This window comes from Patagioenas fasciata, chromosome 8 (assembly GCF_037038585.1).
Source record: "Patagioenas fasciata isolate bPatFas1 chromosome 8, bPatFas1.hap1, whole genome shotgun sequence".
In the NCBI taxonomy this organism is placed as follows: Eukaryota; Metazoa; Chordata; class Aves; order Columbiformes; family Columbidae; genus Patagioenas; species Patagioenas fasciata.
Genome location: NC_092527.1, coordinates 18,086,043 through 18,103,594, shown reverse-complemented (window position 1 = coordinate 18,103,594; position 17,552 = coordinate 18,086,043). Strand labels below are relative to the sequence as shown.

The following is a 17,552-nucleotide window of genomic DNA, read 5'->3' as shown; positions in this document are numbered from 1 at the left end:
CATACTTATTTTGAAAAAAAAGATCAGTGGTGCACACTGTATTTCAAGTTTACAGCGAAATGTGCAGAGTTACTATATTACAAGTCGATTACTCACTGTCAGAGACTAGTTGGGATAAATTAGTAAACTTTGAATTTTATAAACATAGTAAAACTGATGTACTATCTCTCTCATGGTGGTCAGCATATTATCCTAACAGCCTTATGTTGTTATTACCAGTCACACTCAAATACCTGATATAGAATCCATCTCCAGGAAGGTCTTTTATTTTATTAAACTCTTCTATTCTGTATTGAGTCTTTATTTTGATGTTTTCACCAGGCTTCAACATTTCAAGATAAGCTTCCTCAGCTGTTTTATTACGCATATCAATGGACCCATACTGCAAAACACAATAAACCTCGGATGTGAAACTGTGTATTAACAAGCAATAAGAGTAGGTGAGCTTGAAAAACATGCATTGTTTTTCCCACTGGCAAGCTCTCTATATAAGCAAATCTTGCCACTTAACTCTAGTGCAGTTTGCACCTTAAGATGTCTATAGTAGGAGACTGAGACATGGGGGTGGAAAACAAAATACTCAAGTAAACAAAGCAGACATGCACTGTGAGAAACAGTCTGCACTTCTTTAAAATGTTTTCCAAGTGTAAACTGAGAATCATAAAAGCCACACTGGAAAGAATTCACTATTTTTAAGGAAAGTGAGTGGTCTGAAGGAAGTCAGAAACACAATTACAAAGCAAAATCTCTATCTGCATACTAGAGGTGCAATAGGAGAGTCTCAGTGCTCACAGTCTCAATGCTCAGTTGTAACTAAAAAGGTCATAAACATATACGTGTTTATCACCTTAACAGTTCTGTCAAGTAATTGTTTTTCAGATGTAGAAAGCAGAGTCAAAGACATATTGCACCGTTCTCCCCAAACTCATTAGAATTTCAAAGTGATAAGATCAATATTCTTCTCTGTTTTGCAAAATCTTTCATATCCTTGCCTTTCTACTATGTACAGCAACTGGATTCAAGGTTTATTATTTATAGATAAGAGAGCAGGTGTTCGTAATTCCAAGTAGAAATGCATTAGTCCTTCAAACTTGTGGGTAGCTTGCACGCTCAACAGTGGGAGTTCTCCAGGTCCACATCATCCAGTTCTTCATGTGTTACAGCCAGAATAGAGGTTGTGCATTCTCATCATTCTTACCCAGGTTTTGTGGCAGGAACTCAAAATTCACAGAACATCTCTCATTGGAGACTGCAACACCCTCTTTAGACCAATCTAGACATTCTGTTAGTATCCTGCAGACTTTTCTTAAAAGCTTACCTCAAGTATCATGTCACCCAAGACCAGTCCATCAGGTCCGTTTGCTGGGCTATCATCATCTACATCTGAGACAAATATTCCATATAGGTTTCCACCACATATCTGGATCCCAAGATCCACTTGGGATTTTTTAACAACAACAGTTCTAGGTTCAGGGGTCCTTTTGTTTGTGTCCACAGGGCCCCTTTTGGAAGGGAGAAATAACACATGTACTTCAAGTTAAAAACTTGCATTACACATAATCAACCAGACATCTAAAAATATATATACATACATAATCACTACTCAAAATAGGTCACCTAGAGATAGAGTCTTGTAAGACAAACCTGATGTTCCCTACAGACCTTGTTAACTAAATCAATCTTGTAGTAAACATTCTTCATTGCTTGCAGACCCCATCTTTTGAGAACAGCCAGAAAATATATAGATTTTTATCCTGGGGTCCACTTAACTCATCTGCTGACTTATTTCAACCAGAAATACACTTTGTTGTTTAATACCCTTCACATCTACCCTTAAACTTTCTTTTCACCTAAGGCAAAAATTTTACTCTCTACCTTAAGGAATTACGGGGACTTGTAGTTGGTGTGGTTTGTTTGGATGGGGGTGTCATTGTTCCTTCATCCTGTTCACTCACAGTATCGATCACGGAATGATTGTCAGGCGTTGCACCTCCACTGCCTTGAGGGGTGGAATGATTACTCACAGGTTCTAGGCGAGAACTAGGAGGGTAAAACAAACAAAAAAAACACACACCACAAAAGACTGGTGGTTAGTTTTTCACCAACACCAAGTATTTTCCATGCAGATGAAGTATAAAGGAAAAAAAATATCCCAAAACAGCATGCCAAATAACATATGTTGACCATAAGTCTAAGAGAAAGATAAAGCTCAGTTTTGAAGCGTGATCATGCAGCAAATTGGGATGGATAATTTCACTAGGTCATATGCCTTTTCTAATTAGTTTTTGGCAACTCCAGCTATTAAAAAAAAAAGAAAAAAGTGCTAGAATCTCATAATCCTAGGAAGAAGTAACCTTTGACTTTAGTTTAATGTACCTGAAGATTATGCTCAAACAAGAGAGAAAATATAGTAGGTGGATCTAGCATTTTTCTTTTTTTTTGACACATTATTTTTCTAAGCAACCACACTTCTCATGAGCACAAACATGCTGATGTTTGCGAACACATTATCTGTACAGAAGTTATCTACTAGCTAGATAATTGTGTGGACCAGAGAGTAGTTTTTTCAAAGCTCAGCCAGCCTTACCTTGATCGTGAATGATTGCCAAGTTGATACATATGTGGGTTATACTGCGCCAGAATAGTAATGGTATCACACTGCTGTCCAATGATTAGTCGAGCCTGTTGCTCTGTAGCATTTCTCAAATTGATTCCATTAAACTAGGGGGGAAAAAAACCACAAACCAGTATGTCAAGTTTTCAAATGGAAACTAGCAAAATCATTCTTTCAGTCTCTTAATTAGTTTAATGTCTAAATGCTGACTTATTTCCACTGGGGTAAATAGGCTGGAAATGCTGTTAAGCAATGATTCATAGAATTTACTCCTTGGAAGGAATCACTGTAATTTTAAACTATTTGGTAACCTGAACATGAGTTTAAAAATCTTTTTACTATTGAAAGACACATGTATTCTGAGCTGTCTTATGATATCTGAACGAATTCAGGATTTAAAGATAAATTCAGATCCATGATCTATTCAAGTCCATTGTAGCATCATCCACAGTCTGTGCAACAGAAGATGTTTTAACCATACACCAGCATGAACAAATCTAACATTTGCAAAGCAGCTCTGTACAAATTGCTCCTCCATGTGTTAACCTAATATTGTAGGCAAAACCAGGACTGTAGCATACCTGAATACTTTTTAAAGCAGGTATTCTCAGGTAAGGATATGGCACAGCAATACAGCACAAAACTCAGTACAAGCCAGCTGCTTGAATATTTACTCACCTTATCAGGCAGAGCATGGTGTTGGGACAATATATTTTTAAGTACTGAAACTAGCTGGTTTAATATTGAATTATATCTATACAAGATGCAATCAGATCTACCATAAAAAGACATTTTATGATAAAGTTTGACATTATTTTATGAAAAATCCACAACAATCACAATTACTGGAATATTACAATACAGAGTAAGCACACTTTGCTACTTCTCACAGCACACACACTTTCTCAAGATACTCTGTTGGGGAAGGCAGTTATGGCTGGAGTCACATGAACTGATGCATTAAGCCATAGGAATAATAAGCAAACAATTACCTCTAGTAACTGATCACCATATTCAAGGCCAGCTTGATGGGCAATGCTCCCACCTGTTACTTTAGAGACAAATATTCCACCATTTTCTCCGCTCACAATGGAAATGCCTAGTGGCTCAGAACCCTTCTGCACTTTAACATGACGTGGCTCTTCCATGTAGGGCCTTTTAGAGGAGATAGTTAAAACTGATTTGGACAAAATTGCACTTGAACCATCACAATTTCAAAGTTACATGCAATACTTTATGGTTGTCTGAATCGTAATAATAAAAATATGTTTAAACAGGTACTTTTTAAAAAATTACTGTCAACTCTCTTAAATGCATTCCTTTAACACCATGCAATGTACAGTGGCAGAAGTAAATATATACCAGATACACAGCTGCTCAAAAATGTTATGGTAAATACGAATGATAAAGAGTATGATAATGAAGTTGGTAGGAAAGAAGCTTCCAGATGAATGTTGTATAAAAGTAACTGAACCACTGTATTTAATATGTAATTTACAAACCATATTCCAGAAAGGTACATTACAATTATAAATGCTGGGGGTCTTTATTGCCAGTGAAAATAAACATCATAGATGATAAGGTGGAAAACCAAGGAAAAACAAAGCACAAATATCAAATTTCATATTTGTATACAGGGAAACATAAATTAGTAATGAAAATCAAGCAGTTGCAAACTCAAGCCATTAAGACAGCAGTTTGCATGGTAGCATTACAATTACCATGCAAATTCTCCTCAGGGCAATTATCCAAACATGTCAAATAGCACAAAGTGCGCAATACTGCTCAAGAAGGACAACCTTATATCAGGCCAACCTCAAACTCCTTAGTGATGAGAACCTAGGCCTAGGAGCCACAGGGATTCTCAGAAAAGACCTATTACGGAACAGATATCTGAAAGATGTAGAAGATTTGAGAAGAAAAGAACACTTAGAAAAAGACACACAGTAGTAAGACACTAGAAATATAACAAGAGAATGGCTGATACAAAAGAAAATCCTGATAAATTCCCCTTTCCTCCCCCCGTAGTTGGGATGTATCCACCTCTACAAATAGGGCTGATCCCTTCATGGGGTATATAAACAAACAGTAGCGTCCTAAAATGTGCTGGTTCATATTACTATGAAAATGTCTACACAGCAAAAAGTGTCACCAGGTATTAACAGTTGAGCTCATTCAGAATGAAACAGCTTAGGCACCAGGTGTGGTGTATTTTTAATTTTAATAGGATTATATTCCTTTTGACATGCTTTCGTTTGAATGTATTATTTCCTAAGACTTCATTATATCATATAGACATTTCCTAAATTGTGCCAGCTGTTTGAACTATTTCAGTCGTGCTGTTCAGAGACCAGATGACTTAACTGGACTGTACTCACTGCTACCAACGTGAGCCAGGCTGAAAAAAAAGGTATTTTTGGAAAGAGTAGGATTTAGGGCTGGGGGCAGAGGGAAGAAGTAATAATTTAATAAATAATGTTTATTGCCACAGTATTTTAACTATTTGCTAGACTTCTGCACTACGTGCAATAATAGTTTGCCAGCTTACTAGTGCATAAAAGACAAAAACTGGCTGATGATATAAACGCAACTCTGGAACCAAATAATCTCCTAATATCAACATCACTGTTAGCAGTAATGGCCTCAGAGCTTGTCTATCAATGTAATGAAGACAAGGTAGGTCTACTACCAGCAAAGTTAAACTGAAGCCCACATTTTTTGTATGTAGCATTTCTTAGCTAAACTGTGTTAACTCCCAGAAAACTGCAATTTCTGATTTTTTTTAACTCATTATGAGCATGTAAATCATTATGTTACATGAAGCTGCTTAATACCACAAAAATTATCATGGCATACTACCTCATTAAAAACTAAAATTACATCTTTCTAATTTTTATTTATTGTACCTTTCTGCTTTGCCATCTACCACATGCATTTTTAAATTTGGTGTGCTTGTTTTGGATTGGAATAAGAAAGAATCAAGCCCATACAAACTGCACAGGATCATATCTTAGAATTCTCGTAAATACAAAATATGAATGATACCTAGTAATGCATGTATAGAGAACCAATAAGTAAAACAGAACGATAACATTTTAAAAGTGTCTTTCTTGATAAGCAGTGTTATTGAAATAAAGTGAAATGCACTCTTCTAGAACGTGCACACTCCCTGCCATAATTACTGAACACTGATTAGAAAAAAGTCTTAACTGATCAGATCTTTTAATTTTTGTTTAAATTAAAAATCAACAGAACAAACAAACTTTTTTTTTTAATCTGTATTATTATTTTTATCTGGAGAAAGTTACACATATGTTGTGGGAAGCAGAAAGAATTAAGACCAAATAACCATTTAAAACATTATCTAGGCATCTTCAAACATTTTCTTAGGAGAGCCTTAAATTAGCTACTTTCTTAGGTTAAAAATTGTCTGTGTTAGTTAGGTTTTTATTTTGCTTTTTAAAAACAAACTTAGAATTATATTCTTTTTAGAAAGTCAATTCAGACCATGGTTTGCACATATGCATAGCAAGAGCAAAGAGGCTGGAACCTGACTGTACTTCAATCATCTGATCAACATTAACAGAAATTGTTATTTCCCAGAGATCAGAACACATATCTTGTGCTTAGAGATACAAAGTCATAGGGGTGTCAAAAACCTTGCTATTGCAGCTGAACATTATACATCATTAGTCACATGAAAGAGAAAAGAAATTCTGACTTTGAATTTGCAAGTGACAATTAGAAAAACATTTATATGAGGACACAAATTGAGTACACGTAGTACAAAAGTCACAGTGAAGAAAGGATGAATATTCACAGAGACCTTTCTACATTCCCTTTCCAAGTAGCACTGTCCCCTGTACACAATACACATTCTAGAGTTACTGCAATAAGTGAATTACTGATTCTTTACACAAAAGTTTCATATGACATTTTATGAATAAGGTTTTATTACTACCAGAAAACTCAGAATACAGAATATCCTTTATACTTTATCATTTACATTTTTATGGTCAGTGCTTTTACATAAATCAAGGAACACAAAGGGGTCTTGAAGTCCTCATAAAGGTAACCTGTTCCAACACATCATAGCTGCTTTACACTGCCAGAATGGCATTCAGCTGCCTTACTGTAAATAAAAGCCCAATTCAGATTTACTGTTCAAAGCTTTGAATTCATGCAAACTTTTTGATATATCCAGTCTAGCCAGATCATGAGAAAATGAAATCAGGTGTCCAGGGCTGATACCAGAAGCAATATATCTTGAAAATATTCATCATGGATACAGAAAGTCATCAAAACACAAATCTCCTGGTTTTAAGGAAACTATCCTATCAGGTTCAATTGTGCAAGCATGTAATTAATGCTATTGCTAGTAGTGGCCCAGCTACAGCCAAAGGTATCAGTCACAGTAGTAAAACTGCAACTGCACATATGGATAGATTCTTGCACAGTTATGACCTCAATTTTTCATATTATCTGGTTAAATTAATCAAGGCACAGTGTTCAAGCACACATTCTACAACGCTAAGGCACCTGATACTTAGCTACCAGATGGTACTAGGTCTTCATTTTATTTAGTTTTCTAGAGTACAAAACAAGCACCTGAGATAGTTCAGCTTAAGGGGTGTATTCCAATTTAGACCGCCCTTATTTGGTGTGGCCAATAATCTAACATGGAAGAAATAAAACCCTTATGAAATGCCTTAATTTTCTAAACTTGAGAATCTACTCTTCAGTTTTGAAGAAAAAATCCACACATACTTTGTAAAGAAAACAGAAACACCAAGTAACAGAACCAGAGATGCACTCCTGGACCTACATCTCTGTCATTTAAACTAAGTGTTCATATTCCTTCAGGCCAATAAACAAACGTACCAAATTTCCTCAGACACACTGGTATGAAAAGCAAATAACGTGGAGACCTTACCTATCTTTTCTACGTTCTCCTACAGATACAGGGCTAATGGAAATCCTAGGTAATGTAGAAAGGGAGTTCTGAGACTGGCTGCTGGCGAAGGAAGATGTTTCCAAGTTAAGAGGTGACTGCGGAGGAGTTATCAAGCTGGGACTGCTACATTCAGAGTGTGACAAGGAACCTATGGAAAACCAACAGCTGAGTTTTAGTATCCTGCATCTGTCAGAGTCTGGAGATCTACACAGATGTAACAAAAGACACCCGCATCTGAAACAAGACTGGCTGTTCACCAGCACTCAATCATATAACAAGCTTAGGGAAACCACTTCAACATTTCTCAACATAACTCACTTCAAACAGTGCAAATTTACTGTCTTTAATGACTATATGTCAAATCTGTCCCCTGTGTGTGTGCATGCAACTACTGCTGTTCTCAACAGGGAGATGATGTCACAGACAAGCTACACCATATACATATCTGAAAACACTTAGCAATGCAAAGTTAAAGAAAAATAATAAAAAAAAAACAGGCAAGGAGAAGTAAAATAAAATTTAATAAGTAGGCTTATTTTCAAATAACATTTATGTACAGTCCTTTCCTTTGGGTACGAGATATATTATGAAGCATCTGGAAACACCAACAAAACCCCAGCATGAGTCATACACAGTGACAGGAAAGCTCTGCAATTCCAAACAAGCTTAACATGACTGCTTGCATCTCTTCCCTGGTTGTACCCTCCCCCTGAGTAACTGACTGAGCAAGTGTCCTGACAGAAACACTCAGTTTGCTTCCTCTGAAAAAGCTACAGACACTGAATCTCATATTACTAATCACAAATGACAGCCATTTCTAAGAACTGTATTTGCCCGGTTAGGAAAAGTGCCATTAAGGCTACAGAACATTTGAGCAATGATGTCATCAAACTTTGAATTCTACAGCTCTCCAGCACTCCAACTGGTATTTGGTTTCATGTGTTTATACATCCTACACCAAGCAATGATGAGTAAGGTACTAAAACATTTTCACTGCATTTCAAAATATACTTTACAATCAGTAATACAATAATATGCAAAATAATAAACAATCAAAAAATAATGCAGGTCATCTCACTGTTAAAACTTTTAAGACATCATTCTAGAAGAAAACCACAACCATAAAATATACAGCAATACTTATTCTTACTTTTTTTTGGTGCACTTTTGGTGTGCCACATCCTAGAGCCAACTTACAGCAAAAATCAAAGTTCATTAGAAAGTTTCTTTTTCTACCTTTCTGTGGCAAAATGCAAATTTTCTAACCTTAATAAAACTGTCATACTTAGATTTTGGCACAACTTCATTTAACATCCGCAAATGCTTTGCATTAGCAATACTGAAAATAGTATGACTAAAACCGCTTATGAAATAACTCACCTCTGTCCGAGCCCATGATGGACCTTGGATATCTTGGAGTCAAAGGGATCTTAATTCGTTCTGCTCTGTATTGCAAGTTACTTGAAGAACCTATTTTTACAACAAAAAATCATTACAATAACAAAAGTAAAAACTATGATGAACAAAAAAAATACATTTATATTCGACTTCTTCAGTAAGCATTAAAATGGCCTCTGAATTTATGCACAAGCCTTGATGATTACCCTCATATATACTGTGTATATCATACTTGAAGTAAGTTGTCTTGAGTACACAGCCAATATAAACAGAGCACAACATAGCTAGAGAGTATCTATGTACTATTCATTCTTGTACGAAAAAATTGAATTTTTTTGCAAACAAAATTTAACTTGTAGTCCAAGTGAGAATCTAACAACTGTTTATTAAGAATCCACAGGACTTTCCAAAAGGCACTTAAAATATTCTAATTACATTCTGCCTGGATGAATACATACATTTTTGACACTGTAAACTGTTATGCCATTTTTGCTGTGGTTACAAAGCTGCCATGCTCTATTCAGATGCAACTGTCAATCATTGATGTAACACAAGACACATACATACACAAAAATGTTGTTATATAAAATTCAAAAAATTCTAAAATGTTAAAATATTGCTGCTACAAAACATCCATTTGCTTGGTATTACTGGGATAGGCATAAACAATCTCACATGTCAATCAAGTAAACAGAGGTCTAACTTATCATCCAACAATATAATTTACATTAGGTCATTAGTCACGCTTGATTTTTTGTTCTGGGGGCCTCTGCTTTTCTATTCTCTCCACTTCACTGAATCTTAAAAATACTTCAGCTGGGCCTCCCATCTTTATAAGGGTACTTTTATACAGTAACAGGCACAGAAATGAGAATCACTCAAACACACAGCATTTTAAAGAGAGTGTAAAGAACAAATTAAATAGCTATCTCTAGGGAACACCTTTAGTTATAAAACCATGAAAAAAATGAAGGAACATATGAAGCCTTTAGGTTTTGTTAGCTATGACAATTCTACAACGCATACGTTTAAGAAATTTTCCATTTATTCTTTGCCTCCACTATACAGGAATTCCAGAGGAAATAAATCAGAAAAGCTATTTACCAAGTCTTGCACTGGATGGTAATGAATTTGAGCCATGAGATGCTCTTGTACGTGAATTTTCAGAGTAGTCATTGGAGTGCTTATGACTCAGGTCCAAACTCAGGCGACCCTGATGCTGGGAACTACATCAAAAGAAAAGGGGAATAGGGCAACAGTTAGAACTGCGCAAAGGACCTCAGCAAATAGCAAACTGGCCAACAAAGTAGTTTGATTATCCCTGAGTTACTCAATAAAATGAATGTTCCTCTCCTTCCCACTTTCTAATTGTCCCATCATTTTATGAATTAAGAGAAGTCAGAGGAAAGATAGTCCAAAGTACTATAAAAAAAGGGGAAGGCGTTATTTGCTTTGGCAAGAACAAGAAAAAAAACATTCAGAATTAGTTCATTAAAAAAAATAAATTTCTTTGTCAATATCAGCCAGTGGAGCGGAGGGAAACCTAATCCATCGGCTACTGAAAGACAGGAAAGTAACTGGCACATCACTTCTACACAATAATGGCTTCGAGAACCCCGGGTCAAAATAACTAGCAACAGCATTGTGTTTCACTCTGCACTGTATAAAACAGCTACAAGAAGCAATTTCATCCTAACAAAAACAAAAACCTAAGGAAATAATAAGTTTTAAACCACCTGGGATGCAGATGCTGATGGCATATTTGGCTGGCAACTGATGGGCAATTGCTGGTGTGAACTCTATGGCTCCAGGCAGTATAGATTGGATTTCTCATGACAGCAGTTACTGCAGGACATGGTGCTAAGCTTCTTGGTACAGTACCTGCTTAAGATGATAAAAACACATTCTTACCAACATTGTTAGCATATGAACTACAGAATTTTAAAGAATTTAAATATTTATATAATCACATATTATAACATCTGCACATATGAACATGTATCTTTAAATAAAAATCACTAACATACAGAAAAAGATATTATTAACCACCATGTTACACCTTCTAATTGGTATACGCATATTTGCAATCTGGATTGTAATGTGGTGAGTTGGTAATTAAGATTAGCAAAAAATGAAGTAATTCACAGTATATTGTTTTAATGTTCACTGGTAACTAAAACATTTCCTCTGTTTTCAAGTATCAAGCTTTTTTAGACAGTAATAGAAATTCTGCATTTCTCTCTGAATAGTCTTCTGATAGGAACACAAGCTTTTAATTGGTACTTGAACTGACTGCCACTAAAATTACTCTTGTTCTTCTTCTATTGCCTCAAAGACTCCCACACTTCTAGTGTGTTCTATGACTATAAATGATAGGATTTCAATATTTATGAAACTTATTTCTCAAGCTGTTCTTTCAAGTACATTCATGCTTCAGTACTCAACCAAGCGAGAGCAGATCTGTGGAGAAGGACCTGGGCTTACTGACCAGCAATGTCCACCCACAGCCCAGAAAGCCAACTGTATCCTGGGCTGCATCAAAAGCAGCATGGCCAGCAAGTCAAGGGATGCGATTCTGGCCCTCTGCTCCGCTCTGGTGAGATCCCACCTGCAGTACTGCATGGACCTGTTGGAGAGTAGGGCCAGAGGAGGCCACACTTCTCGTGTGAGGACAGACAGAGAGTTGGGGCTGTTCAGCCTGGAGAAGGCTCCAGTGAGACCTTACTGTGGCCTTTCAGTACTTAAAAGGGGGCTTACAAGAAACATAGGGACAGACTTTTTAGTCCAGGCTGGACAGGGCTCTGAGCAACCTGATCTAGTTGAAGACGTCCCCGCTCATGGCAGGAGAGTTGGACTAGATGAGCTTTGAAGGTCCCTTCCAACCCAAACTATTCTATGATTCAACCAAAATCTATTTCATCAACTCCCTCTTAAATGAGTTCGTAGCATAGAATACAATAGTAAAAACTTGTTCACATTTCAGGACTTAGCACTGTACAGTCAAATGTAGGTTTGACTTGATTGTGTTATTATGCCAAGTATCATGATAAAATAAAGCTTTTAAGCTAGAAATAATACATTTTAATACTTTTTCTACTATTATTAAAAGAGGGAGAAAAGAGTAAAAGAAATCAACGGAAAGCAAAAGCTTTATTGATCTGAGCTACTCTTGAGCACGCTTTTACATTCTGGTAATTGTTTGGGTTGGAAGCTGTCTGTTGCTCCAGACACACAAGTCATTATCTCCTTCACAGTCTCCAGTAAGAAGAAAATCTTCTGTAATTTCTAGAGCACACAGGAGTTTGGGGCTTTCCAAAGAACTTAGGGTAAACTCATACAAATCAATATTGTCTTGATTTGAAAAATCAAGTTTTGCATGCAGCTGCTGAAGGCAGTTAAAGACTGAACAATCCATCTGGCAACAAGTTTACCAGGCTTAAGCAAATGCTTCTCACCAGTTCAAAGCAACTAATGTATGATACCCTAATTAGGTCCTGAAGCACTTCTTTTAGTTTGTGCCAATTTAAAACCTGCTAACATGAACCTCAATACCAACAATTGTTCAATCGAGACCACATGCTAACTGTTTTCTGTTTTACCTGATTATATTGATTTCTGTGTGAGCTGCTTGCAAGTCCCCTCTTGAGCAGCTTAGTATCTCAAACGCACTAGCATTTAATCTTTAATTTAGATTAAGAGCAAAACCAGTTTGGGCACTCAACTTGAGAAACTCCAAGCATTTCCAGTAGGTAGAACTCAATATGTTGTACTTTCTGAACATCAGATCTTTTTCCTTGGAAGAATTTGAGAAGTTAAGCATCTAAGTTAAGTATCTCAGAATGTCTCCATTTACTATTTGCTTTCAAAAATATTTTAAATTTTACTTGTGCTAATGTATAGGCTACAACTTGTTCACCACTAATGTATTCAAAAATTCTCAGCACAGAAAATGATTAAACAAGTCCTTCAGCAAGGAGATGCTCAGTTTCCCTAATGGTTCTTTAACAGGTTTCACTTCTTTACAATCCAAAAGCTGAGCAGACCATGTTCATATTACAACAGATTACAGAAACATGTTTTGTGTGATGTTTGTTCCGCACTTATCACAACTGATCCCCAATATTTTCCAATATGTACAAACTCATTGGGGAATTTCTAGAAAGTAACTACAAGTTCTGCCACTCACCTGCTGACATGCTGCCAGCATACAAGGCGGCAGGCACAAAACCGTCACTGTGCCTGGCAGACCGTTTTGGTGAATATGGTGCCCATTCCTGTAGCTCTGGAGACAGATGCTCCTCACTAGCTGGAGCATACTTCTGCACCTACAAAAACACAGGAATTTGATTAGAGGAAGTTGGAGATTCAGAAAAAAAAACAAAACAAAACAAGTGCTTGCCATCACAGCACTTTTTACAATGTTGCTGTTCACTTCTACCCCTTCCTTCCTCCATCTTGCTCTGTTACTTCTTTTAATTATTTCATAATCTTTTTAGGCCAATGTTCGCAATTTAACTGGTATACTCTCCTCCATAAAAAAACACCCAGCATTTAGTTATGTTTCTCCTTTAAAATACTGCTTTCGCAGGACATTTCAACTGTCATTTCAGCTGCTATTGCAAGTGTTTCCTAAAGGTGACCCGGCTAACAAGCCCTAAAGTGTTTCCCTCTCAGTCTGCGTTTTTAGGTGTGTGTGGAGCAACCTTTCTTCAACAGAGTAATTCAGGTTTTGGAACCATCACAACTTCTGTACATAATGTGTTGACACTGGTGAGTTAAGGAACATGAGAATAGCTCAGAAACTGACAAGTTCAGGGCTCAGCACTCAGAGCTTCCACATTTAAAACGTACAACACAAACCATGAGACTGAAGTATGGAATAAGTGAAAAATAAATTACTGAAAAGGTACTTACAGTTTTTATGATATTAATTAAATGAAGAGTTACTGAGAGCACAAAGTCTATAAGATACAGAGGTACCTTCTTAGAATGAATGCTTGATCGCTTCCATGGGTGTATTAGAAATTGTACCACTACTTGGGGATTAAAGTTCTCTTAAATTTATCCACTTATCAAAGTACACAAACTTAACTGTGTTTATACATACCTAAGGAAACTGATAACCACCCAATATGGCTACAAATCCAAATACACTGCATGTTCTACATGTTTATAGTATCAAAAATATCTATTAATTCAGCAATTCATACATGCAGACTGGATACTACCACCACACAACCTAAGGTAGCTGTAGTGCACAAAAATGTTTCCACCACAGAGAAATTTTCAGAGTGAATGATGTCCACTTTTTGAGGCACTATATCACTTCTCTCTAGTCAACAGCTTCAGAGATATGAAGCCGTGCCTATCTTCTTGGAGGATGAGGAAGAAATTAAGGGAAGAAAAAATTTTAAAAAGTAATCACAGAACCTAGTCCTAACTTAACCCTAGAAATGTAAATTAACTCATATATCAAGTAATCTTAAAAAACAAAAATTATGATTTTATAATTCTCTTACACAATTTGTTTCACCTCCAACCAACACCTCTATGATATCTGCACTACCACTTGGGCAGTATGTCAATCCTTTCTAGTCTTTTAAATAGTGAGTGCCAAAAAAACTCTCTCTGTTCCAGCAAACAAATTTCTCACACATAAGCCTCTACCTACATGTGTCCTTGTCACAGCTGCCAACTCTTCATTATCAACACAGTTATAATCAGGACAACTTCTATGCTCGTAACAATGGACTACAACGAAGCATGTGAGTATCAGTGCTAATTACCGACATTCTACATAAAGAAAAAACCCTGCATTCAAATGTGTTGAATAGCTTGATATCGTTTTGTTGTTATATATGTGCCAAAAGATGATATTAGAACATGCCTTCCTTGGTTTTTTGCAGGGCAACTCTTGATGAAAAGCTGTGACCCTTCTCTTAGTCGCACTGCTTTCCGGACCTGGTTTAGAATAAATCTGCTGCTTTCAGGTACTTATGCTTTTCTGTCATTGATAATGCAGAATTTGTTGGACACTTTCATTAAAAAAGGCTTAAAGCTCTCCATAACTATTTTTCCAAAAAAAAAATGTTAGGGAATGCAGAAAAAAATACAATGGAAGCAGCCAAAAAAAAAAAAAGAGACAAACAAAATTGCTAGTTGTTCTCTTATACCAGTATTTTTGCAGAATATGACTCCAAACCTTGCACTGCTTCCAATTCGGCTTTGCTATCTGTATTGCTTCTAAAACTCAATGAAAAGAATGGGATTATCCAAGTGTAAACAGTTACAAGCAAATAATAAGATATTGTAAGTTATTATGGTGTGATTATATACAAGCAAAGATAAGACTTTTTGAAACTTCTGATTTCAGTTCGGAAAAATAATCTGTATCTGCCACCTTAGCAAATCTGAAGCGGCAGACCCAAAACTACACTACTGATGATGCCACTTTATATATAGTTGTCATCTAAATAGGTTCATCATCTTAGAGCACATACAATTTTTCTTCCACCTACTCTGGTAAGACATAACCCACAGTCTGCACAGTAGCCTTGTTTATTCTAACAAACTATGATCTCATTTTGAACTGTATTCTTAAAACACATTTTCATAAACAGTCCATCTACAGTGTAATGTACCTAATGCCCTATGAATGTGAGATCAGATTTACAAAATTTACACACACAGAAAGACTCAAAAAAAACAACACTGTGAATGGCGTACCTTTTTTCCAATAGTTTGAACAGTGAACTGGGCAACCAATCTGACTTTTGGAAAACTTAGGAAATTCTATTTTTAGCTTTCCTACACCTGCCTCTTTGCATTTTTATTTATTTTCTTTTTTTTTTTGCCAGGTGGTCAAAAATATACACAAAAGAGCCCTGATTTTCCACCGAGCAGCATTAAAACCCTGAGATGTGGCTGTTAAACAGAACCCTATGATTCTGTTTGGTGGCCACCAGTGCCTGTTAGAAACTGCAACTCCAAGAATTGGTTTTGTATTCTTTGATACTACAAACTGCCAACTGAGTCTGAGGTAGCTTCACAGGGAATCTGGTTTTTGAGAACAGGTTATACTTCTCCTGTTATGCTACGAAACTGGGCACCCAAACCCACACTGAACATACACTTTAAGGTTTCTAGTTTTGTGCTTCAATATACCAAGCTTCTACCTGAAGCGCAGGATTAGGAATGGGCATAGAGGTCATTTTATGCCTCAATGCGGGAGCTGATTTTGGTCTTGGCCTTTTAATCTCTGGCTCTTCAACTCTTTGAAAGCCAATGTCATCTTCACAGGATTTCCTTGAAGAGAGGTGAGTGCAGTCAATCCCCTCCTCCCGATAATAATGCCCAGTGTTCCTGCTGCGCCCCTTGAGAGTAGCAGAGTCCTGCTTAAGTGCCAAGGAAACTGGAGCTTGGACAGTGGCTGGGCTGGTGGGTGGAGATCCTGTTGTTACTGTAGACTCCGATGCAGAGCTTGCCTGCTGTTTGTGCTTGAATTTGATAGAGTCACTTCTCTTGGGAGGAGTAGGAGGGGTTGAAGCCACTTCAGATTTTGATGGCTGAGGTGAATGGCCTGTCACCTGATTAGGGGAAAGGAACTCCAGCTTGGGAGGAGTTGGTGGTCTTTTGAAGGTATCAGGATCAAAGATAGATTTCCTTTGTTTTGGCTTTTTGTAGACAGAGAACTTCTCAGTTTCTGTTGCTGATATGTTAACCATGACTTTTGGCCAGGTACCACCACTGTGCTTAGCTCCGTGTCCTTTGTCACACGTGGTCTCAACCACCATACAGTCAGCTCCTGTAGGTTCATAAGGCAGCCTTCGGTTTTCCAAGTCAACAGCTCCATAGCCTCTGTCCCCGTACGCCTCTGGGCTGAAGGAGCTGAGACTGTGTTCTGAATTACTGTGGCAACTGTGCACTGTGTTCCTACGAGAGTCTACTCGTAGTGTGTTATTAGGAAAAGGTTTGTGATCACAAAATGAACCACTGCCCTGATCACTCTGGTCCTTCTTGCCATCCATGATGTCTGGATTGAAAATGTCAGTCTGTGTTGAGCTATTGAGTTTCAGATTTCTTTTATTTTGGGATTGTATCTCTGATGCATGAACCCTACAGTTCGATACTTTTTCTGAATCCTTCAGATTTTCAAATATATTTTGACCACTCCAAGATGAACTCTGAGGAAAAACCTAAAGCAAAACAAAAAAAAAATCCAAGTGATCACATTATTAAGGTTGGTTTCTGTTTGGTATGAGGCATATTCTAGCCTTCTTGATTTACCTATACCTGAATATGCACCAACACATGTATAGATACAGTTGGGAAAGGTTTAATAAAATTTTGGAGATCAAAACACAGAACACAGATAAAATGAGGCTAGAAAAAAAATTTTAAATGCTTTCAGAACAATTCCAGAAGGGAAACTTCACACTGTGGCAGAAGCCTTTTACTGACAGTGAAAGGACCTGCACTCTACTCCTACCTCTCCTAAGTGATGCTAATAAGTCACCTCTCATCACCCATTTTCCCCTCAAATATTTCATCTTTTTACTTTCTTAAGACCTCAAGCTGTCTGGAGCT

At 36.9% G+C, this 17,552-nt stretch overlaps 1 protein-coding gene across 4 annotated transcripts in view; it reads right to left on the bottom strand.

Moving 5' to 3' along the window:
* The window catches only part of DLG5 (discs large MAGUK scaffold protein 5), a 107,956-nt gene that overhangs the window by 10,659 nt on the left and 79,745 nt on the right, over positions 1-17,552 (bottom strand). For 3 of the 4 annotated variants that reach the window (XM_065843388.2, XM_071811777.1, XM_071811776.1), the window contains 11 exons: positions 16,142-17,161; positions 13,153-13,291; positions 10,703-10,850; positions 10,071-10,192; positions 8,949-9,038; positions 7,548-7,716; positions 3,607-3,769; positions 2,588-2,721; positions 1,876-2,040; positions 1,319-1,502; positions 234-382 (listed from right to left, as the gene is read on the bottom strand). In XM_065843388.2, coding sequence (XP_065699460.1) covers positions 234-382; positions 1,319-1,502; positions 1,876-2,040; positions 2,588-2,721; positions 3,607-3,769; positions 7,548-7,716; positions 8,949-9,038; positions 10,071-10,192; positions 10,703-10,850; positions 13,153-13,291; positions 16,142-17,161 — 2,483 coding nt within the window. The remainder of the gene's footprint in view (positions 1-233; positions 383-1,318; positions 1,503-1,875; positions 2,041-2,587; positions 2,722-3,606; positions 3,770-7,547; positions 7,717-8,948; positions 9,039-10,070; positions 10,193-10,702; positions 10,851-13,152; positions 13,292-16,141; positions 17,162-17,552) is intronic. The other variant, XM_065843389.2, reaches the window with a different exon arrangement.